General features: G+C 40.5%; 3 protein-coding genes across 4 annotated transcripts; 2 read left to right on the top strand and 1 right to left on the bottom strand.

Annotated features, from left to right (window-relative positions):
- Positions 1–1,065: 1,065 nt before the first annotated feature.
- On the top strand, positions 1,066–10,436 carry itih2 (inter-alpha-trypsin inhibitor heavy chain 2). Its single transcript, XM_085437793.1, has 21 exons — positions 1,066–1,232; positions 1,718–1,750; positions 2,036–2,074; positions 3,108–3,280; positions 3,355–3,459; positions 3,543–3,705; positions 3,776–3,883; positions 4,368–4,496; positions 4,587–4,703; positions 4,851–5,019; positions 5,107–5,232; positions 5,869–6,050; positions 6,370–6,555; positions 6,676–6,815; positions 7,065–7,237; positions 7,428–7,571; positions 7,681–7,794; positions 8,414–8,603; positions 8,683–8,855; positions 9,828–9,939; positions 10,050–10,436. The coding sequence occupies exons 1-21, from the start codon at positions 1,107–1,109 to the stop codon at positions 10,195–10,197; spliced, it is 2,850 nt and encodes a 949-aa protein (XP_085293919.1). The 5' UTR covers positions 1,066–1,106; the 3' UTR covers positions 10,198–10,436.
- kin (Kin17 DNA and RNA binding protein) lies at positions 10,350–15,210 on the bottom strand. Its single transcript, XM_085437794.1, has 12 exons — positions 14,898–15,210; positions 14,710–14,804; positions 14,579–14,622; positions 14,361–14,483; positions 12,925–13,109; positions 12,793–12,841; positions 12,655–12,706; positions 12,446–12,578; positions 12,233–12,361; positions 12,040–12,139; positions 11,850–11,950; positions 10,350–10,633 (listed from the first exon to the last, which is right to left on the bottom strand). Exons 1-12 carry the CDS (start codon positions 15,009–15,011, stop codon positions 10,574–10,576), a joined length of 1,185 nt encoding a protein of 394 aa, XP_085293920.1. The 5' UTR covers positions 15,012–15,210; the 3' UTR covers positions 10,350–10,573.
- A 672-nt stretch (positions 15,211–15,882) lies between these two features.
- On the top strand, positions 15,883–20,817 carry atp5f1c (ATP synthase F1 subunit gamma). 2 transcript variants are annotated; one of them, XM_085437795.1, is made up of 9 exons: positions 15,883–15,966; positions 16,491–16,525; positions 17,298–17,429; positions 17,516–17,723; positions 18,392–18,535; positions 18,619–18,683; positions 18,762–18,917; positions 20,085–20,181; positions 20,684–20,817. In XM_085437795.1, exons 1-9 carry the CDS (start codon positions 15,926–15,928, stop codon positions 20,685–20,687), a joined length of 882 nt encoding a protein of 293 aa, XP_085293921.1. In that variant the 5' UTR covers positions 15,883–15,925; the 3' UTR covers positions 20,688–20,817. The 2 variants fall into 2 exon arrangements, with proteins under 2 accessions (XP_085293921.1, XP_085293923.1); XM_085437797.1 differs by lacking the exon at positions 20,684–20,817 and having other exon boundaries at positions 20,085–20,185.
- Positions 20,818–26,959: the final 6,142 nt, after the last annotated feature.

Here is a 26,959-nt window from a genome sequence, read left to right as displayed (position 1 = left end):
TAGAAAACACAAAACAGCACATCTGTCTTGACATGTTGAATAATTATCTGTGAAGCCGACAGATGCATTTTACATGCTTTATCACTTAGCATGACATTCCTTCACATTCCTTATAATTTAAAATACTTTATCACAATTACAGGACTAATCTCTGGCTTAAAAAAAATTACAGTGCTTACACATTTATTTGACCCCCTGTCAGAAAACCAAGAGAACACAAATATTTTAGAAATCTGTCAAAAATGTGCTATAAATTTAAAAAAAAATTGTTTATTAGATACATAACAAACTGAATTCATGTATTTATACTTGTATCGAGCTGGCTGGACTTAAATGTCAATTTCTTCTGTTCAAGAATGAAACAAATGTAAAAACTGTAATTTGGTATCTTAATAAAATGTTTTAAAGAAGTAATTTACTACTTTTTTTTAAATAAATTTGAAAATTAATGGAAAACATTCATTATATGTAATCATTTAAAACATTGTGATTAAAGCGCTTACACATACTGGTTACATTACAGAAACATTAAAATAAAGATTTTGGTAATTACCAGTGCTGCATGTGTGGCATGAACCTTACATGGTGGTTTAATAAATTCGTTAAGTGCAGCACATTTTTACATAGTCTACTCACAGTATTTCCCTAAATGCTTAGTATGAGTGTATTAAGGAGGTCAAAAGTTTATCATGAAGCTGTCAGCAGTTGGGTTTACTTTGGGGCCATCTCGTGGCCAAGCCGAGACACTATTTGCCCTATTTGATTCAAGTCCTGAAAATGCTCATTTTGCAAAGCTGGCTTTCCAACAGAAACACATTAGAATGGTTCCTGGTTAGTTGTGCACCCTGATGTTCAGCTCTGAAGCGCCCTCTTTAACCTGTGAATGACTCAGACCTGTCCTTTTTATCCTGCTCATACTGCAGGCCGAGTTTCAAAGTTTCCTTCTGCAGTGTGGGTTACATGAAACACAACAAATATTGACTGGGGCTGATCACTTCAGTGGATTTTAACCTTCGGTCTTCAGCTCTGCTCCCCTGCAGGACTCTCTCTCTCTCTCTCTCTCTCCCACTGCTTTGTTTTGTATTGTGTGTTTTCCGTGTGAGGATATGTGCACACGAGCCCACAGACCTAGAAACATGAGGCATCTTCAGGTGTTACTTCTGGGGCTCCTGCTCCTTCATCAGGGCTGCTGCTTTGAGTTTGTGATAGACGGGGAATGGGAGGACGAGATGGTGAGTTGGGAGGTGTTAAAATAAACATTTACATATATATTCAAGCTTAAGCTTAAGTAAAACTGTGTTAGTAGTCTTGGCCTCATATTGAAGACACAATTTTTTACGCCTGTAATTTTAAGTGAATTTTATGCTTTTCATTGATGTTACAAGAGAGCCACTTGTGTTCCATGTAACAGCCAGTCTGCATAAAATATGTAAGATTAAATCTAAATCACTGTCTTGAAATTTGACCTGCAACAGGTCCAAATACAACAAATTACAAGCAGCTATTCCCTGAAATTCGTGCTTATTGTTATACTATCAAGAAAGATTCTTACATGTTTATATTTATTGTGGCTAAAATGAAAACAAACTAAAAGAAATCTTCAAATTAGAGGCAAATCAGAGTTTTTTGACCTCTGAAATGAGTCTAAATGACGTTAAATGACTGGAAAACATTTCCAAAGATCTTTTATTTACTTTCATTTTCTTTGTTCTGCTAGTCACAGATGCAGGATCATCGGGAGAGACATAAGGTGAGAGCATCTTTTCAAAAGTCGGACTTTTATTTTACCTGCACACTGCATAAAGAGTCTTGAAATGTGGGTTTGTCTTTCTCACTGATGTTGCAACGCTTGTATTCGGCAATCCATGGAATTCACATATTGATTCTTCAAAAATAAACAAAAGCTCAGCAAACAAAGCCACTCTGATCCAGTTTTAAATTCTACATCTGCTCAAATTTAATAACAGTTACTGATGCATGATCTCACCTCAGAGAGCACATTAAGATAGTCTGATCACTTCTGTGTGTATTTCAGAGAGCGATTTTGACCAGTGAGGAGCAGGAAGACTTTGAGGTATGACCCCTCGCTTGTTGTTCAAGCAGTCTCTACTGTGACAGAGTTTAACCTTATCTGATAATCAATACGCTGTTTGAAGAGATCCTCGTGACTGACAGGTTATTGACTTTGTTCACTGTAAATCCTGCTCTGCTTCCCTTTGCTGTCCCTGTTTCTCTGCTTTAGAAGCTAAATTAGCGGAAACGTTTTGTGAATCTGACTTTTCTTTCTGGATTTTCTTTTTTCTTATACCTTAAACAGCAGCAAAATACGTTAACAGGGAATAATTGATGTTAATGTCTCTCTACATGGGTGTTTCCAGGATTTGTGAGGCCATGGGGGCCGGGGTTTGGGAGGGGGACAATAATAGTCATGTGGGCTCGTGGGAAATCATGTATTACATTAAACAAAAATACACTGTGAAAAACTAGCTTCATTTAATAATCCGAGCCATTATCTAGTATTTGGGAGTTTTCAGACCCTTTCGTTAATTAAAACTGTAATACTGCAATACTTTCAAAACAATATGCATCATATTAATGAATGATGTAGCTTTGTACAATAATCACAGAAATGTTTAAAGGGGCTTCTTTATTTATCATATATACATGATGGAAGACAGTTTTTAGGGTGTTTTTAGGGTGCCGACACCCCATGGGTTAGACACATCCCTGCCTTTGAGCAAGTAATTTAAAAACAGAAAAAAAGCATTAAGATCAAATCCATGAACATTTAGCAAATATCTGATACTTTTGGGTCTTAAAGTAGAGACACTTAGGGATCAAATCTTACCCAAATATTTTTTATTAATAAAGAGAACTTTATTAAAGGCACTGTACTTGATTTATGTTGCTACAGAATGCAATGAGTTTGTGGTTTAAAGTATATAATATTAGAGAAAGACCTCTTATGAAAACTTGACTGTAGGAAAACTTGGTGAACAAAAGAAAACAAAGTTAAAAACGATCCTGATCAGAAAAGCTAAACATCTCTATGAAACGTGCGGGAAATTTCAAAATCTCGTTCAGATATTGCTTAATTCTCTGCACAGGCCATCCGTGGAGATGACATCACCGTCAGGAGCTACAAAGTGGAAAGCCGCATCACTTCACGGTTTTCCCACACCATCGTCAGGAGCTCTGTGGTCAATTCAGGCTCCACTCCCCAGAGCATTGCCTTCAACGTCCAGATCCCAAAACGAGCTTTCATCACCAACTTCACAATGTGAGCCCAGATTCACTCAGTGCAAGCAATCCAGTGAAAGGGGCAGATATAATTGAACCGTATATTCCCTTCAGGAATGTGAATGGGATAACGTTTGTGGGCTCAGTGAAGGAGAAGGCGGTGGCCAGGAACCTGTACGCTCAGGCCAGAGCGAGAAACAAGGCAGCCGGCATCATCAGGTGCAGGAGCAAAACAGCCTCTCGGTTTCATCTCCTTTGTGCAGCTTGTCAGTTAAACTCTTTTGTTTTTTTCTGCTTCACAGGACTAATTCCCAGGACATGGAGACCTTTAAAACAGAGGTCCATGTGCCCTCAGGCAGCAATATTGAATTTGAGCTGCACTACCAGGAGATGATGCACAGGAAGCTGAATCTTTACGAGCATACACTGCACCTGCAGCCAGGGAGGCTGGTGCCACAGCTCCAGGTGAGAAGGTCACAAATAATGTGGACGTGCACTTCACCTGGCGATCCTTTCTAATGCAGTGACATTTCAGGTGGACGTGTACATCTTTGAGCCACAAGGAATTGCAACAGTAAAGGCATCAAACACCTTTGGAGCACAATTTGCAGATCTAATTAAAGTAACGTCCACCAAAGACAAGGTAACACCAGAAATATGTGTATATGTGTAAAATATAAACCTTTACAATATAATAAGATTAGCTGTTTTGTTGTTATTATAACATTATTTTGTCTTCCTATTGTAATTATCAGTTTCTTAGTATCTTAATTTCTTCCTCTTTTTTGAATTTAAATAAATATCCATGAGATCGAAGTAACCCATGAGTACAGTGCCATAAAGCTGAAAATGTTTGTTTTACTTTTAATATATTAATTTATCTTTGATCTCATGGCAAACTTTTACGGAACCGTTTTTGTTAGAAAGCTATAAAACTAATTCTGAAAAAAATAAATACATTAAAAATAAATATATATAATTTATTTTAAATATCATTTTAACTGATAAATGTGATCCTGACTTAATTAAAAAATAAACTTTAGTAATATATATATATACAGACCTCCACTTACTAAGTAATAAACACTGAAAAAAATATTTTCCCCTTTTTTTCTTCTTGTCCTCAGGCTCACATTGTCTTCAAGCCCACCGTACAGCAACAGAAGCAGTGTGAAAACTGCACAGAAAGCGCTGTAGAAGGTGTCATTACTGTTTTATATGATGTGAACAGAGACAGCAATGCTGGGGAACTGCAGGTATCACACACTGAGCCTACAAGTATCATGTAAAAGACGATTTTATTGATACAGTCTTTTAGAAATGACAATCTCTTCATATTCCCGCAGGTCTCAGATGGCCACTTTGTTTACTTCTTTGCTCCGTCCAACCTCTCCCCTCTTCCAAAAAACATTGTGTTCGTCATTGATGTCAGCGGGTCCATGTGGGGGGTCAAAATGAAGCAAGTGAGCAACAGTTGTTTACTCTTTGGTCAACATTTGGTGCACTTTGGCTCCTTCTGCTCTATCTTCATACCTCTTCCATCTTTTGTAAAACACTGCAGCCCAGTGGCGGTTTTTCAGAATACATTTAAACCCAAGCTTCTCTCACAGACGGTGCAGGCCATGAAAGCTATTTTGGACGACCTGACCATCGATGACTACTTCAGCATCGTAGACTTTAACCATAATGTGCGCTGCTGGAGTGAGGGGCTTGTACCTGGCTCCTCCATTCAGATTGCAGATGCCAAGAGATACATTGAGAACATTAAACCCAATGGGGGTATGACACAATAATTATTATACTATTATCAAAAGGAGTGCTCGAATGACCATTCCCATGTTAATGTTTGGATTTTACTGACTGCAGGCACCAACATCAACGAGGCCCTACTGAGAGCTGTTCAGATGTTGGTGAGAGCGTCCAATCACAGGGTCATTGACCCTCGCTCCGTCTCCATGATCATTCTTGTGTCTGATGGAGACCCCACTGTTGGTAAGACTGCCTGATTCAGATAATTCCCATTAGCCATCTTGGACTTTTGGAGCCAGAAATGACCACACTTGGACAAAAGAATGCATCACTTTCAGCTAACCCTAGCAAGATGAGTTAGCAAGCTATTAGTGCTAATAAGATTTTTAAAAAAGCATCAGAAGATTTTCAAACCCCAAATTTGAAAGACAGATCTCTAGGATGATCTGTTGGTACAGTTAGCCACACAACAAACCATTTTACTGCACAGCAGCAACACAATAACAGTTAAAAGGCTCAGGCTAGTTGAGGTGAAGCTTTGCAGGCAGGTAGTAGCCTGTTTTGACTCCTAGTTGTCACTCAAAGAGGTCATGCCACAAATGGAGCCACCCCCAAATGGCTATTTAAAGAACTGCAGGTTTCGAAAATTCTGCATTTTTCAGCCCTTAATCTGACCAAAGACATATAAACTAGTCAGCCCTACTGCAGACAAGTTTGCATTTTCTTATCCAGTATATGATATGTGGTTAAGAAGGCGTCATAGAAATACTGGTATAGTCTTTTAATACCAGGATTTTAGGTGTTGGTGATTCTAAAGCCTTTAATGTGGAGTAGAAGAAGTAGTTTTAGATGGAAACAGCTGATTCAAATTTTCTGCAGGTGAGATCAAGCTCAGTGCAATCCAGAAGAATGTAAAGCGAGTGATGAGGGAGGAGTTTTCGCTCTTCTCACTCGGCATCGGTTTCGACGTGGACTATGATTTCCTGGAACGTATTGCCATGGAGAACAGGGGCATGGCTCAGAGGATCTACGCCAACCACGACGCAGCAAAGCAGCTACGGGTACGGCAAGGAAACACAACAAAAAAACCCCATCCAACTCTGCATCACTTACATTCTTCCTCCAAATTTCCAATTTCCTAAAGTCCAAAGCATTCCTTTACTTCAAGCATCTAATCTTTAGGCATCATACTCCCACTTACTGGTAAACTATTTTCTGGGACTCAGTTTGGTAATGAAAAGGTGTGCCAATCACAGTACAAATAAAGAACAGATTTTTCCTGTAAGATAAAATCTACCTTTTTTGTTGGATGCAGAAAATGATGGCCCGTTTAACCATCAAAACTGTCGGTTATCACCTCCTTTTCTTCTCTCTCCACAGGCGTTTTATAGCCAGGTTTCCTCTCCCCTGTTGAGGAAAATCACTGTTCAATTCCAAGCGGACTCAGTTGCAGAAGTCACTCAGAATCACTTTGATAAATTTTTCAGCGGCTCTGAGCTGGTGGTGGCTGGGAAGGTGCTGCCGTCTGAGAGCAACACGCTGACCAGCCTCACCACGGGGTCTGCTGTAAGTGCAACACACCCAGTCATACACCTAACATGCTTACTTAAAAAATAGCCCGAGTAGTAAGGACATGAAGGAATGAAGCCTTACTACCAGTATCCCGTGGTACATTTCGTCCTGCAGGCACGTCTGGACATTATTTTGGAGACGGACGCCGACACCACAGAGCTGGACGCAGAGCTGGCCAAGCAGCAGCACTCTTTCACTGGCTTTGCCCGCCAGATGTGGGCTTACCTTACCATTAAACAGCTGATCAGTGAAAGGTGATGGCTGACCAGTTGCTTCATTTCTTTATACATAGGAGACATTTCTGGTTGATCATTATTGCCAAATCTCAGCTTGACATGGAAATATCATTTGGAATATAACACCAAGTAATGTCAGTGGCCCTCTAATACAAGCAGAGTCAAACCCCTGAAAGAAAACATGATTTCTATATAAATATCCTTGAAGACAACAGCAAATTTGTGGAATTGTCAGTATTTGACAGCTGCGGTGTGGCTCCCCTCCAGGTCTCTGGCTACAACAGCTGTCAAAAAGAGGAAGATCACCCAGCGGATTATGACTCTGGCTGTGGAGCATCAGTTTGTCACTCCGTTCACCGCTCTGCTAGTGGAGAGCGGGGACGCCACGGAGAGGTTGCTGGCTGACTCTCCAAAGGACCCCAAACATGGCTGCTGCTCAGGTGCATGGCAAACGGCAGCATGACACTAAACAAAACAGGTGCTACATGGCTGAGGAAGATGAGGAAGGGAAAGGATCCTAAAGCATTTAAAGCACATGTAGAATAAAAGGGCACAAAATGGGATCATACATATATGAATGAAATGCTGTACATGCAAAATATAATACTTTATTCTCTCACATGTTTACAGGAGGAGGATCAAGTGGTCCACCTCCTGTGGAAGTTCTTGTGTACCAGCCTCCACCCTGGGTCATGTCAACCCCAGCACCCTCAATGGGTGAGGTTTTGGAGGGTCCAAAAGAGGAGATCACTCTGCCGGAACGGGTTAACCTTGGTAATACAGGCTGTACACACTCTTACTAAGCATCATGAGTACCTTTCCAGCTGCAGTGTTCCCTGTGAACACGACATAGTGAGTAACCAGCTCAGTGCATCTCTTCCAGTGGATAACGACCCTCACTTCATCATCCATCTGCCCAGAAGTAACATGGACATCTGCTTCAACATTGACTCCAAACCCGGTCATATTCTTAACCTGCTTTCTGACAGTGGAACAGGTAGTAAATGTTCAAAGAAATATGTTTTGGTGTTTTGTTAATCATGACTATATCTACAGTTTACTACTGTAAACAACCATGACGACTTCTCTAAGTAATTTGCAGATCATAAGCTGTATAGAAAAGATTGAAGGAGCCAAAATGATATTGGTGGTTGGTTGGACTTCCATTTTTATGTCAGAATGGTAGCATTTTAGCAGTCACCATCTTGGTTTTCTGAAACTAGACAACACATGTGAGGACCCAGAGAACCAGAGGACACTAACCACTCTCTAGTAGCCATTATAATTCACAAACAACAGCATACCGCAATAGGCTAAATAAGATAAATCCCTAGACTCATTAGGAAAATGCTTTCTGAGGAATTAAAAGGAAGAGGAAAGGTAATTTTGTCAGAGGCTTCCTCACAATCTGACTTATTTTTGTAACCAGAAAAGTCACCCCCTGCTGGTCAGTAGAAAAAAAATGAATAAAGCACTCCATCTTTTATGTACAGTTTATGTTGCAGACCTGAAGTGAATTTTAATTTATTCAATCTTTAGTCTATTAAATTCCAAATTTAACTGAATATTATGCGGCACAATAGTTCATAGATTAACCTCCCTCTCCTGTCCTTAAGGTGTAACTGTGAATGGTCAGTTAATTGGCTCTAAGAAAGTGAACAAACGCACCTACTTTGGCACCATCGGCATCTACTACCAGCCGGACGGAATCAGTGTGATTGTCAGTACTGATGGGATCACCATGACTGATGGCAGAAACAACCACTCCTTCACCTGGGGGTCTACAGCTGAAATAAGACAGGATGGGTAGCTGACTTACCTTTAATTGCTGTTTCTACCTTGCTGTCAGATCCTTTGGGCTAAAGTTGTTTTGTTTCTATTTCAGGATAAGGATTTCCATTGTAAAGAATTCTAATGTCATCATCACAATAAATAATAGTACCCAGGTGATGGTGTTGCTTCACCGTGTGTGGAAGAAACACCCTGTTAATGTTGACTTTCTTGGGATTTACATTCCCAATGAGAACCAGTATTCACCTCTAGTCCACGGACTCATAGGTAGGTCTAGGTGGAGTGAAACACACAGTATCCTCACAGTAATCAAACATTAATGTTGTCAAAATTGTTACGTTTAATAGAGAAGTAAAGCATGGCAGTGTTATAAGATACTAATCAAGGAGCTAGCAATGGCCCAGAGGTAAGATAATAAAAACAGCATGGGCCGCATGATCGAGCCTTGAGGAACCCCATGCAAATGTGGAACAGAAGAAGATGTAATTATTGATATAAATATTGAAGTGTTTGCCATACAATACAAAGTACAAAGAAGACCACTGAAGTTCAGTAAGCACAATTAAGACTGCTCAATTAAAAATCAGAGTCATGACTCTTTTGGTCAAAAGTGACATCCCAGTTATTTAACTACTTTTAAAACATCATGTTTTTGTTTGTTCAAAGTATTATTTGTGGTTGTTAGACTCAAACCAGGCAATTTTTTTCTAGTATTCAATCGTGGTGAGCTTGTATAAATTATAGCTTTAATATCCTGTACTTAGCTGACAGGAGTTTTAACCATTGTGGTTTTCTCCTGGTGTGGTCTATCTGCTTCAAGATTCAAGATGCTTCTCTGTACACGCTGGTTGTAACAAATGGTTATTTTATTTATCGTTGCCTTTTTAGCTTGAAGCAGTCTGGCCATTCTCCTCTAACTCAATGAATTTTTCTCCCAGAGAACTGGGTGACCATTCTCTGTAAACCTTAGAAATAGCTCTCTGGGAAAATCCCATCAGATTAGCAGTTTCTGAAATACTTAGACCAACCCATCTGGCACCAACCGCAACACTTAATCACATAAGGCCAGTCTCGTAAGGCCAATAATCTTGGCCTTGCGAGATGCAATAGTGCAAATGCATTTGAAGCAGAACTTTTCTTGCTCTCATATTGTCTTTTTGTGTTAATTCAGCTCATGTTTGAGCTTACAATATACTAAATATCAAAGATAGAGTTTAAGCTAAAAATGTGGTCCCACAGGGCAGTTTTCCATTGAGCCTGAGGTCATCTTATACGACATCCACAAAGGAGCTGACCCCCTAAAGAAGGAGGCCACTATGGAAGTGAAGGGCAACAAGCTGCTTGTCACCAGGTATGTCTTGAGCCACAAAAAAAAAGACAAAAACAAAAACAACAATAAAAAAAATGTTAATAAGAAACCTTCTTGTTAAAACTTTACATTCTTGTTTTTGTGTGTGTCAGGGGGTGGCAGAAGGACTACAGGCGTGATAAGAAGCGTGGCTCCAACGTCTACTGCTGGTTCATTCACAACAGTGGGAAGGGCTTCATTGACGGCCACTACTCACAATACATTGTCCCAAATCTAAGCAGCTTCCTCCACATGCCCTGAGAAGCCAGATCCACACTAAATTACCCTGTCCTGCTATTAATCCCCAGGGGTCAGTAGAGAAAATTAGAACCATATGAGTGAAGGGGAATGTCTTTTTTTCCATTGATGTGCAACTAAATTTATTAATCTTATTTTCCAGAGGACACCAGGAGTAACTTTTGTCAAATTTATTTTGAGAAAATATACATCTGAAATGTCAAAACTGACTCAAATACTAAATAAAAACAAACAAAAACAAACTGCTCAAAGTTCTTCTGGTTTGTTCAAGCAGGTGAAATATGGGACATACACAAGAGATTCCCGGGGAATAAACTCTGACACAGTAGAGTCCTTCAGCTAAAAAGCTACCTGAGGTTTAAACAGGAAGTATGCTTATTCAGGCCAGTTTTGAGAAATCCTCGTAGGCAATGTCCACTCTCTTTCCTTTCTGAGGTCCCTGAGGATGAAGAAGAAAAGACATTTGAATGGCTACAGCAGAACAGAACTTTGACAATACCTAAAACAAACCCAAAATATTAATCCTGAAAACAGGGAGCAATAATTTGGTCATAGTCGGACCTATTACAGCCTGACTAAATGTTTTTCCTTTCAATATATAATGAATACTGTGAAATTAGATTATTCCTAAACTGTCTGACACACCTTAAATCATTTAGCTGATCTTTTTTTATATTCGTGCATGTGCAGACTTTTTGATGGGCGGGGCTATGTAATTATGCACGGACTGATTTGCGCATTTACAACACAGAAGAAGTCCAAACATGGACGAACTAGTTTCCCCCCCCCCCAAAAAACAAACAAACAAACAAACAAAAAAAAAACACCGTTAGCGTTAATGCGGCTTAAACATGGTCATCACGATTAAAATTTTTTAATGCTCTCAACCCATCTGGAGCGCAGAATGAAAAAAATTTGGACAAACTGCCGAAATGCGTTGACAGAGACATTTCAGGGATTTAGACTCAGTCTGCGCTCCAGATGGGTTAATTGTTAATCGCGTTAGTCGTGATGACGGCGCGTTAACGCTCACAGCACTAAAAAAATATATAAAGTCGCCAATTTAGGATTTCTTTGGCTTTAACCCCGATGAAAGAGGTAAACCTAAGGATGTAACCAAAGCGGTGTGCCACTTGTGCAGACGTATAGTGCGAGAAAAGTACTCAAACACGGCTAACTTGCATGAGCATGTACGTGTCCACCATCGGGCTGAGTAAGTTAGGCTATCACCAGCTTCTGCAGCTCCATCAACAAGCATTTGGGCGCACTCTGAAGAGGGTGCATTTGCTCACAGATGATGAGGGTGCTGTTAAAACAGCGCTAATATTTTGTTTCTGTTGACTGCTTCTATTAGCTCCATCATTATTAGCAAACTTACTAATTTTAATGGTTTAAACACTGTTTAATTCAGTGCCATCAGAAATGATTGCTTAAGAGAATTCTGCATTAAAAAATAAATTAAGCAATTTGTTATTCACAAAAGCTCTTTTTTTCTTTATAAACATAAGGACTCATATGTAATATTGATTGAACAAACAAAGCAATGTGAAGACTTTTGACTACAGAAGTACATTAACTTTTACAGACAAAACTATGTTTTAACATCACAGGGACTTCCTTTGGATGATTAAAAGCGGAAAGGTCAAAATACTTACAGAGTCAAGAGTGAGTGCAGCGCTGAAATGTTTTTCATCAATGCCCTCTAGCAGAGCCTCCATATCTCTGTAAGGACCGTTCAGGATCAAAACTCGTTTACCTGCAGCAAGTTTGAGAACAGGTTTACTACCAGAACAATTAACATTTCAAGAACGGTTTTTCTGTGATTTATAGAGCTGTGATTTATACCTGGGGCAGGTATAACTGTCTCTAAGTGATTCTGGTCCAGTTTCAGTTTGTCTCCAGAGTCGATCATTTTTACCACTGCGGTGTATTTGTCTCGTACCTCCTATGAATGAAAAGGATCCGCAGATGTAAGCACCACAGACCTTTAAAGTTTACACACTGCAACCCAAATTTAAATCTAAAGAAAATACTTTACCATGATGACAGCCTTCTTTTTGTGGTATTTCTCCCCCAGTCTTTTGGTGATTACTTTTACTATAATATTGGGCTGCAGCCAGTCATCAGTTCTCACCGGCTGCTGCTGCTGTTGTTTTTTCTTCTCCATCTGTGCAAAAAGGAATCACATACCTGATCAATGAACCTGGCTGCAGTTAACCGAAGACAATGCAAACAAAACAAGAATCACAACCTCTATGATCTCCTCCAAAGCTGATTTCTTCTTCTTTTCCCCTCCTCTGAAGTCTGAGCTGGAGTCTTTCCTTTTTACTGAGGTCGAAGACGAAGATGATGCTGCTTTAAGCGCACTAGCACCCAGAACCGAACTAAAGGAGGACAGGAGCACTCAGTTAGAGGCTGAAGTATTTTACATTAATGTATCTTACACAGAGACCTCTGTACCTTGATTTGGAGGGGCCAGCGACAGAAGAACAGGCACCCAAGTTGAAAGCAACTGTAAGACAGAAATAAGTAAGGGTGAGGGGGAAAAAAAAACAACTTTCTAGCAAATGTATTAAGAAAATAAGAAAAAACACAAACCTTTTTCTTCCTCACTCTCCCGTTTGAGCTCTGTGTAGACTGGAGTTTCCTGTAGAATAAAACCACCTTGATTATAAAGAGCTGAACCAGCAAATACAGTACAAGGCTTGGGTCTGCCCTGTTGGTACTCACATCAGTGCCTTTGCCTTCACGGCCTTTGCGGACCTGCTCCTCGATCATTCTGGCACTCCTCTCCTCGTCGTCAAGCTCCTGTTTCTTCTTTCTCGCCTGCTCCTCTTGGCGTCGGATGGTCTCTGGGTCGCGGTCGATGTACTGGATGTACCAGCCTTTGGGGGTTTCATCAACTTTGCAAAAACCTGTTGACGATTTCAAACAAGGTTAAAGTACCATTATATTCCTTTGCATTAACTGCAAAAAGGTTACATCTAGATGAGAGACCTGTCAATTTTCCAGTCAGTGATTTGTAATGCCTCATCAATCTACATATACATAATGGACATCAATTTCCAATTCAATTTAATTGTGTATCTAAATAGCACCAAATCACAACAGCAGTTTTCTCAAGGTGCTTTATATTGTAAAGACCCTACAATAATACAAAGAAAAGAGTTTTTCAGGTTTTTCACTCCTTAAAAATTGTCAATTTTTTTTGCCCAAGCTGTGGAAGCAGGTGGTTTGATGAAAGGTAAAAATACTGACTCTAAGTGAAAACTACTCATTACTGATTTCACCTAGTTTTCACCACAGCTGAATCTTCTTCCTCTCCCTTTAAGGGTTGCCACAGCAGATCATCTGCCTCCGTGTCACCTTATCCTTAGCATCCTCCTCTGCATGTCTTCCTTGATTATTTTTTTTCCTCTTGCTTGTCAGCTCCATCTCTAACATCCTTTGTCTAGTACATCCACTGCCCCTCCTGTGCACATGTCCAAACCATCCCAGCATTGCCTCTCTAACTTTGCCCCCAAACTGCTCAACCTGAGCCGTTCCTCTGATAAACTCAGTTATAATCCTGTCCCTCATGGTCACTCAGAATTAAAATCTTAACATCTTCAATTCTGCCGCCTCCAGCTCTCTAGCAGGCCTCACTCCATTTGGTAAACCTTCTCTTTCACTTGCTGTGTTCCTTCTATCACAAATCATCTCTGACACTCATCTGCAGCCACTCCACCCTGCCTACGATGTCTTTTTCACCTTACCCGTGCTCTGTCTGTAGCTGTGGATTTCAACTCATCTATCTTTGCTACTTCTGCAACTTCCCCTTGTTACCAGCATTTCAGTTAAAAGAAACACCATCAGTAGCCCGTAGCTGTCCAATCAACAAGCCCAACACACTATTTTGTTAACTGGTCATTTAAATGTGTTCTTTTAGAATAAAACATTGCATAAATGATTGATTAGATGTGGTTTGTAGTTGAACGCGAAGCTGCTCAATATATAAACACCCACCTAATTTCACCCTGCTGAAAACTACTCACAAAAACACTTAGGCTGTGATCAAAACACTTTTACTACAGAAGAAAAACACAAGAGTGCATTTCCACAGACCATATTTATTCTTTTCGTAGGTTTCAGACCACCCTGTAGTTCAGTGTTTCACACCAGCTTACCCTCTCTGCCCAGCCACTTGGTGAAGTCGGTCAGAGTCTCCCACTGCGTGGAGTTCATATGGATGTGCTCCCGGTGACTGATGTACTCATTGTAGACGATGTTGTTGTGTACTCGCTTGGTCCCTGTGGATGAGAAAGGAGCAACAAACATTCTTATAACTGACTACAGACAGCTGCTGCTGCAGAAACATCTGGATGACTAGCAAACCCCATCTCACCAAATCGTCTCCTGAGCAGCTCCAGGAAGTCACTTTTGAATTCACTGGGAGAAAAGCAACAAGAATAAAGGCTTATGATCTTTTTCATTAAATCACAAACGTGACGGAAGAAGAAACATGACGTAACTCACTCTGAGAAGTAGTCCATGAACTTGGTGGGGTTCTCAGAGGCCAGCAGTAGCTGCCTCTGGTGGGACTCGGACATGCAGTGACACTTAAATCCGTTCTGTCACCAACAAAAACACAGTTTAGAGTTTAAAATCCTTTAGAAGTACAACGAATACACCTAAAAAAAAGACCCATTTAATGAACATCTTACCTCGTCCCTGCATTGTTTCTGACACATCTGGCAATACCATCTCAACTTCTGTAGACCTTTGGCTTTTATTCGGTTACTTATCGCTTTGGGTGAAAGAAAATCCGCTTTTCCCATTATGACTAGTTAACTTTAACACGAAACACTTTAGAAAATGATTTTAAAAAACGTGTTTTTCCTCGAAAAGCTGCTCAAACGAGCGCTCGCTGCTAGGGTAAACAGTTTCCGCGTGTGCTTCTACGTCATACCCTCGCGAATAAACGAAAAAACTCGCGATACTCTTGCTGCGCGTTTGTGCTCCTCATAAAGATTGTGTTTTCTGGAATTTTCTTGTACATAACGTTCCGGAAAACACATTCACAAAATGTTTTAACTGTTTTAACATTTAACTAATGTTTCTGCGTTTCATTTAATTGTCCTACAAGAAAAAACGAGTAAAAGATTATTTAAAAGTCTTTTCTTTTGCTAAATAAGAAGAAAAACTCGAAACAAACCAACAAAAAAAGAAAAAAGAAAAAAGATGTTTCTAGCTAATATAATAAAATCTTAATTATAGCCCAAGCAAATATTTTGTGGAATTCAATATTTTTCAGTAATTTATTTTTATTTAAACTACATGTAAAAGATAAACTACAAAAGGAAGATGTATGTATGGTTGTGTATGCTACATGGGAACAGATGACTCTTCAGGAGTACTTCATTAACGGTAAGAATTTTGACAGTAAGTCGAGAATTTTCTTTAATTTGTTTTTCCTGGGAAAAAGAGCAGAAGTCTTTTCAGCTGGTAAAAGGGGACATTTACATTTCGTGAGAGACTGTATTGTAAAAAAAAAGACGTTAAATAGCGTAAACACATGCTGGATAAATTACTGCGATAATGTACAATAATTGATTTAACTTTTGGAAAATTGTCGAAGGATGGAACAGATTAGCTTTATCTTGACGCGTGTCCGTGAAGGCATCAATTCGTCCATTTTGCTTTTGACTTGCGCCTGCGCAGTCCTGCGTGTCTGACCTTCATAGGACTAACCATGTTCGCCAGGAGCAGCGCTTTGGTGTTCTCCCCACAATGGTAAAGTGAATAATTTTCTTATACTTTCTCCGCTGCCTTAAATGCAGTATTTTATAAGTTTACTTCAAGTAGATATGCAGCGGGAGTAAGTGTGTGACGTGTAGACTGCACCGTTTGCAGTTATTGAATACAAGGGCGCGCTATCTTGCAGGCCGCGGCTAATGAATGACAGCGCTGCCAATGGACACGTTCAGCCGGCTAGCCGTTAATGCTAACTGAGCTGACGTTTTTCAATATGAGGGGAAAGGGGAAATATTATCAGTGCCCCTGGATGATTTATCTTACTGCATTATCTAACACAGCACAAGAACAGCTAGAGTGAACTGTCACAGCTTTCTCCGTGTAGTTAGCCACCAAGCTAAAGGATGAGGGCTCTCCTTCAGGATTAGCAAACAGCTAAATCTATATCAAAGGTTCATTTAACATGAGTCTGTGCTGTAAAGTGGTGTTTTTGCTGTTTAGGATGTATTTGGATATTGATGAAGCTTGTCGGTTAAGCTCACATACACCCTTTCTGTTCACAGGGGGCAGGTCAGGAACATGGCTACCTTGAAGGACAGTAAGTACTTTGTATACTACTCTGATAGAAACATAACACATCTCGGATACAAAATCTGAATGGTCTCACACAAAATCTTTAATATTCCCTTTAATAAAGTTGCAAACATTTACTGGGTGTCACTTGATACCAGAACAAAGCATAATATATATTCTTTTTTTATTAAGCTAATGCAAAGGCTAGCAGGCAGTCTCGGGTTATCTCAGTCCATCTATTTCAGCCCTGATATCTTAGCATTTGGTTAACTGCTGATATGAAGTACCCGTGACACGAGTGTTAAATTCATTAGCAGTATATATTATGTGTAATCAGTGTTTTGTTTTTAATTTTCCATAGCAAAATGGAAAAAGGAATAGACAAGTTAAATTTAATTAATATTAGCTCTTTAATTTGATTAATATTCTCATGAACATCAGTTCATGAGGATATTGCATAAATTCTAATTCAAGCTGAATATGAGTCTCTAATGGAGACATTTAACAACTGTTAAACCTAATTTGAACTTGTACTTGCATAGTACCTTTCTACCCTGAGCCATAGGTGCTGTGATGAGAACATCAGAAAGTAGTGAATAATGAAAGAGGAAAAAGGGAAATTTAAAAAAAAAAAGACTAACAGCTGCTAAAGTGAATTACAATTATTTTGCTGAATTTTAGTTTTGTGAATAATAGAATTAAAGTGTTTTTGCAGGTTCGCCAATAATAAAGGGATGGATACCTCTTTTCTTAGTGTGTGAAATTGCATTCAGTTGTCATTTCTTTTCTCCCTCTAGTTACCATTCGGTTGAAATCCATCAAAAACATCCAGAAAATCACAAAGTCCATGAAAATGGTCGCCGCTGCCAAGTATGCTCGTGCTGAGAGGCAGCTGAAACCAGCACGTGTCTATGGCACCGGTTCTCTGGGTATGTACATCTCACTGTCACATTGACTGAAGCTTAATATTGATTCCAATTCAGTTGATGATTGAAGGTTTTACTGCTTTCTTCAGCCCTGTATGAGAAGGCTGACATCAAAGCCCCGGAGGAGAAAGCCGCCAAGCACGTGATCATTGGTGTGACTTCCGACCGTGGGCTCTGTGGCGCCATCCACTCCGGTGTGGCAAAGACCATCAAGAGTGAGATCGCCAACCTAACCGGCGCTGGCAAGGAGGTGATGGTGATCAATGTGGGAGACAAGCTCAAGGCTCTGCTGCACAGGTGTGTTCAAGGTTTTCATCATTATATCATTTTATCAGTGTAATGATCATCATCTTCATCATCTCACTGTGAAAGGATGTGAATGTAGTCTAGTGTTTGGCTTCACTCAGCAGGTATTTAGGGATATTTAGCTTTTTTCTTTTCTTTTTTTTTCTGTCCTTTATGCTATGTGAATATTGGTTATTTTATTCCATGGAAGGTGTATTAAAGTAATATTTAGGCTACCTCAATGTTTTGTTTTTAATTCCTTTTTTGGGGGGTTGAGGGTATAATTTTATCTCGCACAGGAGCTGTTTGTCTGCTGTTACTTTACTGGGTTGATTTGTATTATTGTGTGACCTTGATATTTTAATGTGTTAATTCATGCATTAAAACTCAAAGGTCACAGAAACAGAACTGCAGCTCCAGTTTTCTGTGAAATGTAATTCTGTTTTTTGCAGTGGAGTCTGGCTTTAAGAAGGCTGCTTCTTTCCTCTGAGCTTTGACTCTTGTCACATGCACAGTTATGACACAAAGTTAACGTAAACCTTCAAACTCTGGATTGGAGGCGTGTCTCCTTCCATCCATACTGTAGGACAGCTTTGATGGCAAGCTCAAGCTGAGGACTGAGGATCTAGTCTAAGACTGATTACTGAGCTCTGATCACGACGACTCTTGTTCTGCCTTAGAACTCATGGAAAACACATCATGTTGAACTGCAAGGAGATTGGCCGCAAGCCCCCCACCTTTGGTGACGCTTCAGTCATTGCCGCTGAGCTCCTCAACTCCGGATATGAGTTTGACCAGGGTTCAGTCATCTTCAATAGATTCAGGTACAAACAGGCTTTGAGGTTTCACTGTTTTCCTTCTGTTTTATTATCCAGATCAAAGCTAACCGACCCTCCCTGTCATGCAGGTCTGTTATCTCCTACAAGACGGACCAGAAGCCCATTTATTCCATAGACACAGTTGCTAACTCAGGTAGCACCAGTTGTTTTGTTAAATCCGTTTAACACGGAGCCATCAGAGATGTTGATCATCTCTCTTCTCCCTCAACAGAGAGCATGGGCATCTATGATGACATTGATGCTGATGTGTTAAGGAACTACCAGGAGTTCACTCTGGTCAACATCATCTACCTGGCCCTGAGAGAGTCGTCCACCAGCGAGCAGAGCGCCAGGATGACTGCTATGGACAGCGCCAGCAACAACGCCTGTAAGAATCTGAACTTCCTGCCAAACGTGCAGTCTTTTATTGTTTTCTTCTAGAAGTCAGAGTGCTGCTGATACTATTTCTCATTTTAAAAGATGCACTGATGTTAGAATATTTCTTTAACAGTTATCATCCAACAGCTATGTCGCCTTTGGAAACAACATCTAAATATATAAGCAGTAGCTAGCATAGCAGCTAATATGAGATGTTTCATAACACTGTCATGAGAAAGCTTAAGTGTTTAAAGACCGATAAGGTGGTCATAGCAGTTTATGGAAAGTTACTTATAGCATAAGTGCTGAGTATTTCTGGGTTTAGCATTTCAAATGGGTTTAATTCAAATTAACTTAAAATTATTGGGAAATAGCCTTCATTTACAGTATAACACCAGCATTATCTATAGATGCAAGTAATTAAAGATGCATAACAAAAAGGAACCCAAATAAAATGACAAATTGCATAAGAGGTTCGAAGGGAAATTAAAAATGGTTCATCCATGGTTCATCCAAGCTCAAGCAGGCTTGAGGGACTTCCTTGGTTGCTCTTCCAGTTTCAGCCTGCTAACAAGGGCACTTTTAGGTCTTTAGATTCATGTCATTGCTAAAGGAGTTGTTTTTGTCAAATCAATTAAGTTGACACCTCTTGGATCTTGGTAGACATTGAAATGGGGCATGTTATAGACAAATGTAAGCAGATTTGGTATGTTAATAATTATTAATGGTAACAGAATCCAAAGTCATGATGACTGGGTTTTTATCCCTCAGTTGTAAAAGGCTGATGGGGTATTATCGCAACCCTGCCGGGTGGGTGGGTGGTTGGTATAGACACGAAAGTTTGTGAATACGATGACTCAAGAAGGAAGTCGCCTTAGATTTTAAAATTCTTGCATCTACATCAACTAAGGGGTGATGGCTTTTCAAATTGATACCATAGGTGCATCTAATAGGAGGCTGACGGGCAGCAGTGGTGGCTGCCAGTGTTTCTTCTTTAAAATGCTCTTAAAGGCTTCAAACAATGACGAATAGAAAACAAGCTGAGAGGAGTTGGAGGCGATGGGTTTCTATAACTGTAACGTGTTATGATTTAGTTTGTGCTGAGTCATGCTTTTAATCCTTCCACCATAAAGATTTAAATTTGACCGTGACTGATTTTTCTCTCCCTTCGCTTCAGCTGAGATGATTGACAAGCTGACCCTCACCTTCAACCGTACCAGACAGGCCGTCATTACCAAGGAGCTCATTGAGATCATCTCTGGAGCCGCTGCTTTGTAAGTTTTAACCACGTCTTCAATTTTCTCTCCCACTTTTCTATCTTCCTCCATCCATTTACAATTTTTCCTGTGACTCATCCCTTCATTATGATCCTCATTCACTCTAACTTCCCTTCACTCTTAACTTTCTGACCTCGGAAACCCCCCCCCCCCCCCCTTTTTTTTTTCTCCTCCCAAAAGATTCCCACTTAGCTATGCATGTCTTTAAATTCCCAAAAGCTGTCAGATTCTTTCATGACTAATTCTCCTCTCCGACCTAATCTACTCCTCCTCAACCTCTGCTGAACTCAGGAACTGAGGCTGGTCTTAACAGAGGAGGTAACAGTGGTAGACTGTAATGTAAAGAGCCCCACTGGGCTAGTGTAATGAAAACTAGCTGTGGAAGGGTCCTAAGTTCTAGTAAAGTAGACTAGAAATTTGACCGAGTAGTTTTCAGAGTTGTGGATTTCATTTTTAAATGTTTGAAACTTGTTCCTAACCTTTGCTTTTCTTTTTGCAGATAAACTGGTGGGATCTTCATTTCCATTATCTCTTCAAAGTACTTCAGACATGTTATTGTCCAGAGTCTAATGAACATTTGCGCTTGTATTTGTAAAATATATGGAGAAAATAAAGCTCTTACACAGAACGTCACCCTTTCATCACTTCCTGTATCTGTTTTTCCTCCAAATAAACTCTGATAGATGAGATGAATGTCGACGTGATACTCCAGTGAGATTTATTAAGTGGTTTTATAATGGCTTTGCTGTTTTCATGGAAATGCATTTGCTCAGTGGCTCCAGCTTGGCGTGCTTGTAATTCTTGAGATATTTCTGTACGAATATGCATTTGACCTCAATGCTTCTCTTATTATACTTTATCTTTATCAGCCATGATACGCTATATTGCCAAAAATCACTTGCATGGAAACTGGTGTATAAAAGGCAAGCAGCTAGACATGCAGACTACCACTAAATATTCCACAGTCAATTGTTAGTGAAAAGTGGAAGCAACTTGGCCATGAAGTGGTAGGACCCATAAAGCAGGGTCAGCAGATGCCAAGGCACATGGTGAACTCTGTGCACTAACTTTCTGCAGAAGCAATCGCTGCAGGCCTCCAGACTTCATGTGGCAATCACATTAGCTCAGAAGAACAGAGCTTCATGGAATGGGTTTCCATGACCAAGTAGCTGCATCCAAGCCTTGCATCACTAAGCGCAATGAAATCTGTTTGATGCCCCCTCTGGACATGTTCTCTTAATGTTTTAGCATGCTAAGACATTTTGGACATTTTCATGCTCCTAACTTTGTGGGAACAGTTTGAGGTTGGACCCTTTCTGTTCCAACGTAACTGCAACAGTGCACAAAGCAGGTCCCTAAAGAAATGTATGGGTGAGTTTAGTGTCGAAGAGCTTGACTGGTCTGCACAGAGTCCCGACTTTAACACCTTTTGGCTGAATTGTAGTGGAGACTGTGACCTCGGACTTCTCATCCAACATCACCGTCTGACCTCACAAATGTGTTTCTGGAAGAATGGTCAGAAATTCCCATAAACACTCCTAAACCTTCTGAAATGCCTTCCCAGAAGAGTTGAAGCTGTTATAACTTTAAATCGTGGGCAGACATTAAACCCTATCGATTAAGAATGGGATGTCAGTCATGTTCATAAGTGTGTGTGAAGGCAGATGAGCGAGTTAGTGTCTGAAAGAGTGTTTGAGGTGTTGAGTGGATTCATTCATTCCTCACTCCACTTCACAGTTTGGTGCTTTATGGGAACCAGGCTACGTTTAAAAAGTTGTTGCAACTGAGCTTTAATGAAACAAAGTAAATGTTAAAGGTATATTTCAGCTCTCAAAGCTGTCAGTCTGTCAGTGCCTTTAATTTTGCAGTTGATCAGTGAACATTACAGTTTTTTTTCTTCTTCGTACATGGTCAATAGTGCAAACTTTGCACTAACCAATAAAGTGTACTTATTTCACACAGTGATTTTGTTTGGTGGGCACTCTCATTTAAAAAAATCTCAACAAACTAACAAAAGTATAAATGACAAACAAATGCCCCGACCTTATCATATGCATAGGTTATTGCTTAGATGGTCCTCAGCCTGTGGATAATCAGTGTAAATTGGTCGCTTGCTGTTCCTTTAGAGACCACCAGGTGTTGCTCTGTGATCAGAAATGTGAGGTCTTCGAGCCCAACGCAACAACCTGCATTTACTTGTAAAGTGGTGCTTTTGTATGTGTAACAGCAAAATGACATGTAACACCTCCGGTTAGTTCTGCTTAATTAATCCACTGCATTCAGATTTAACCTGTGATGTGAGTCCAGCTGTGTAGGCTAGGTCTTCTGGTTTCTCATGTTAATGTGGGCTAAAGTTAGAGGGCAATAGCTTCTTCCAAATATAGACAGAAAACAGAAGACTCTTGTGGTTTACATTTATTGTTTATGGTTCTGTGGATGCCTGTGTGTGTGTGTGCTTATATGTCCTGCAGACCTTGTTTGTCTATTGTATTTGTGCTTGTTATTGTTTACTCCTGAGGGTAGCAGGGAGCGATTGCATCTGAACACTGAAATTACAGCGATGCCAGACTCTGATAATCGCAGTCAGAGAGCAGCAGCCTTCTCATCTCCCCCCTCACCGCTGAGGCCCAGTACTCCAACATTACATGGACGTGAGTGACAGTGGGTAAGGGGAACACTGGGAAGTGGGGTTTTTTTTGTGATTTTTTTTTTTTTTTTTTGCTGGGAAATGTGAGAGTTTTGGATAAATGCTCGATAGTGAAAACAGAGCAGACTGTGTGTGTCTTGTAAAAAAGTAAAAAAATAAATAAAAATTGTGTAGTTGAAAAGTCACTGCAGAAATAGGACGTCCACTATAAAGGGCTTACTGACAGAGATAGTGCACTGAGGTTTGTTTTCCTTTCCGGCAGCAAAGTGTGAAGCCTGAGAAGTTATCTCTGCAGAAATAATTTTCTTTTCTGTCTTGATGATTGCAAGGAAGAGAGTACATCTACCATAATGCAAGCCAAACACTGCGAGGTATTCGACATATCAGTCGTTGGAAGGCTTTAGTCAAAGTAAAAAGTAGGATGTCTTTAAGGTCTCAGTGCTGAGAATTCAAATGATGGAGAAAATGTGTGAAAGAATATTAACTTTAAATATATTACCTTATATGGACGACATGTCAAGCTGAAAAAAAGTATTTTTTTTCCTCATGTTTTAAAGAGTTTTTTTCCCTTTCACACTATAAGTGTGAATGGCCTATGAATAGCCGTCTATACTTGTGTTAATTTCTGGCACTCACTATCTCATTGTTGTCAAAAGAAAGCTAATGATTTAATTAAAATCTGACACGGTTCCTGTTTTTGATTTTAATTTTTTTTCTTGCCTGCCAAATCGTCATTTATGCATTTTTTCATTTAATAAGATGATAACAATTGTAAGGCTTCTGTTACTTGAGCTCTGAGAATGTGGCCAAGCGTCGGGCTGTGGTGGCAGCGGCCATGTGTGGCCACTTGTTGGCTCAGTCCCTGTATTCAGTCTGTCATCTCCTACTTAGCTGGCTAATCTGTGTCTGATTTGTTCCCATTACTGCTGCGACAAGGTAACACGAGTAGACAGCAAAAATTCAGAATTTCCTAACTTGAAAATGTAGCAGTGCCTCGGTTTTTGGTCCCTCCTTGACACGAGCCAGGCGGGATTTAGTTAAGTTCAGGGTATTCTGATGAAAATCCCTCACTGCCACAGACTGTATATAAAAGATGACCATTAAACATTAGTTTATGAAGTCATGTTCTGGATCCTCGAGCTCAGCTTTTTGGCTTTGAAGCTCTGTTTAGTGACCGAAAGAATGATGTTGCAGATACAACAGGTAGTAATAGGTTTCCTTTGGAGCATGGCTGGGCTCTCCCTTGGAGATAGGGTGAGGAGCTTGGCCATTTGAGGGGCACTCAGAGTAAAGCTGCTCCTCCTTCATATCAACCTGTTCATATCAACCAGTTCAGATTCAGGCATCTGACTAGGACGCCTCCTGGAGGCCTCCTAGGTAAGGTTTTTCTGTCATGTCCTGCCGGGAGGAGGATGGGGCAGACCCCAGAAAGATTTTATCTCTCAGCTAGCTTTGGAATGACTGGATTTTTCCCTGGATGGGAATGGCAAGAGGGAAATCTGGGCTTCTCTGCTCAGGCAGTTGCCGAATAAGAGAAGGAGGATGGATGGATGGATGGTGTGTTGTATTAAATAAGATTTGAAAGTAGTGTTTGCACATTCTAAAAGTCTTCCTCAACATTCTATTCTTTTAGATCTGGAGGATATGTCCATTGTCTACTTATTGCACAGGAAAACTAGGTGGACGTGGCAAGTACACCCAGTCAACACTGAATCACGTTTTTGTGTTTATTTTATAGCTCAGGTCTTTGACAGGAATGACATATTTACAGTTCACATGTGCGGAAAAGGTGATGCCCAAAACAGCAAAAGTAAGACCCAAGCTACGGCAAATTTTGACACAAAAAATGCTGCCAATCACTAATAAACTCTAATGCTGGAGAACTTCTATCAAAGTACAAAACAACTTCCTGCACTTTCATTCTTCAGTTATTATTTTGCTTAATGAGGGAACTGGCAAAGTGAGTTAATAGGAGGCTGATTCGAGGCTGACGCCATAATGAAGAGGCTCAAGCATCAGTGAAGAAAAAAGAAAATGTGCGTGTCAGCACCTGCATGTATTTCAGCATTAAGGAGTGTGTAAAGGTGTGCGTGTGGAAATGAGTGAAGACATTTGAACATTGTGTTCAGGGGCCTTGCCGCGGCTCTGTATTAGCTTCACCTCGTTATCGTTATCGCCCTCCTCCATTGTGGCATGAGGGGCGGAAAATGATTAGAGGAACAGGTGACAATGGAAGCAGAGATTTCTGCCTTTACCCGGGGCAGTGCCACTGTCAGGTACAGCAGCATTACACTCAAAAGAAAAGAAGAGGGGCGCCGCACAAAAGAGCTCCTTTCTTAGTTTAAAACACTCATGTCTTCTTCAAGAGTGCAGAATGGCTGTTCTGTGGGAGCCAATTGACTTCCTCCATCCCTCCATCCTTGTCACAGGTAAGAGGGATGAGAGCTTTGAAAAGGAAAGACTTTCCACTCCTCCTCCTTTCTTCTTCACTCTCAACTTCTCTTATTATGATCGGAAAGGAAAAGTAAGAGAGATGAAGACAGGAAGCGAGGCTGTTTCCCACGACGTGTGTGTGTGTGTGAGCGACAGATTCTGATGTAGTAACGCCAGGGCATTATCTCATTCACCCCCCTTCTTATCTCAGTACGTTTTCCTCCTTCTTTTTCCCCCCTCTCCCCCCCAGCCTTACACAAAGCTATCTGCTCTGTGGACTTTTCTGACTATTTATGTCGGACAAGGTCAGGATCGTTTAAACCGCTCTGCCTCTCTCAGCCCCTGCAGATGAGATAGCGCAGGAAGGGAGGGAGAAGCGATCGATTCCCGCCGCCACGCAGATTTATTCCCTGTTCCTCCTCCTTCTACTCTCCCCATTCTCCCAATGGGATTCTGTACCAAAAGCCAGGAGGGAGGGTCACCACTGCTGCTTCTCCCGTCCCCAGCCTCATCAGTCTCTTTAACACCAGTGGCATTTAAAATACAGTAGCAGCCGTTAAACTGGCCACTTTTCTCCAGGTCCAAATGAGAGCCTTCCACCCATCAATCTGACTGGATCCGATTTCTGAGGGGGTGTGAATGGTGAGGGCTGTTGGGAGAGAGAGAGAAAGGAAGAGATTTAGACAGGGGAAGTGTCTGTGTGTATCATTCACAGGGGTGTTTTACAAATGAAATGGGGCACTTAGTCCTGTGTGGACGAGGAAACTGGATGCAAATAGTCAGAGGAGTTAGTGTGTGCTCGGGAATGCCGCTGAACATTTAGTTTTAATCAAGGGGTGGATTGCTGTAATTCCAAGCTGGCACATGTCAATCAAATAAGATGTTAAAGTTTCACTCCTAGACCTCAGACTTTAAATATCTCGGGATTCAATACATTTTTGGCATTGATGCAATTTTTTCTCTGTTTTAGTGCAACATATTAATTTTGATTGTTTTGATGGTGAGTTACCCAGTTATCAGCAGTTGAAATGTCTGTTTTTTCTTAGATATAATGGAACTAAGTTGAAGCTACAGTAAATGGTGCTCAGTGAAAGAAACAGAGTCACAGTGGAAGATTATACACAGTAGAAAAGATGGATGTGGGTTCTGCATCTGAAAAGTAAAACTAATGCAAGGCTGCCTTAAACCTGCATTCTTTTTAATAACCTGTGTTGACAAAAAAGACTTCCAGTCTTTGGAGAAACCTCCCTCTGCCCTCTCCTCAGTAAACACTTTCCTGATGAGTTTATGATCCACATTTATAATGAACAAAATATTGAGTGCATTTTGTAAATTTTAGTCATTATAAGAGTCAGAAGGTGGGTTATCTGCCGATTACTGGTGTGAATGTCTGAAAAAAACAATAAGAAACAGACTTCATGAGGGTGGCCCTGTGCCCGCTGACCAGCACTGTGGAGCCTGATTTACATTTACCATAGAATACCAGAATTGGCAGGTCCACCACTGGTGCCCTGTGCCTTTCACAGATGAGAGCAGGTTGACCCTGAGCACATATGATAGATGTGAAAGGGTCTGGAGAAGTCGTGGAGAATGTTATGCTTCCTCTAATATCATTCAGCATGACCGGTTTAGTGTTGGGTCAGTGATGGTCTGGGGAGGCACAAACCTCTACAGGCTGACTGCCATGAGGCGTTG

This window comes from Copadichromis virginalis, linkage group LG17 (genome assembly GCF_057382275.1).
Source record: "Copadichromis virginalis isolate Kocher_CV1m ecotype Utaka linkage group LG17, C_Virginalis_male_GT1.1, whole genome shotgun sequence".
Lineage (NCBI taxonomy): Eukaryota > Metazoa > Chordata > Actinopteri > Cichliformes > Cichlidae > Copadichromis > Copadichromis virginalis.
This window is presented reverse-complemented; position numbering and strand designations above follow the sequence as displayed.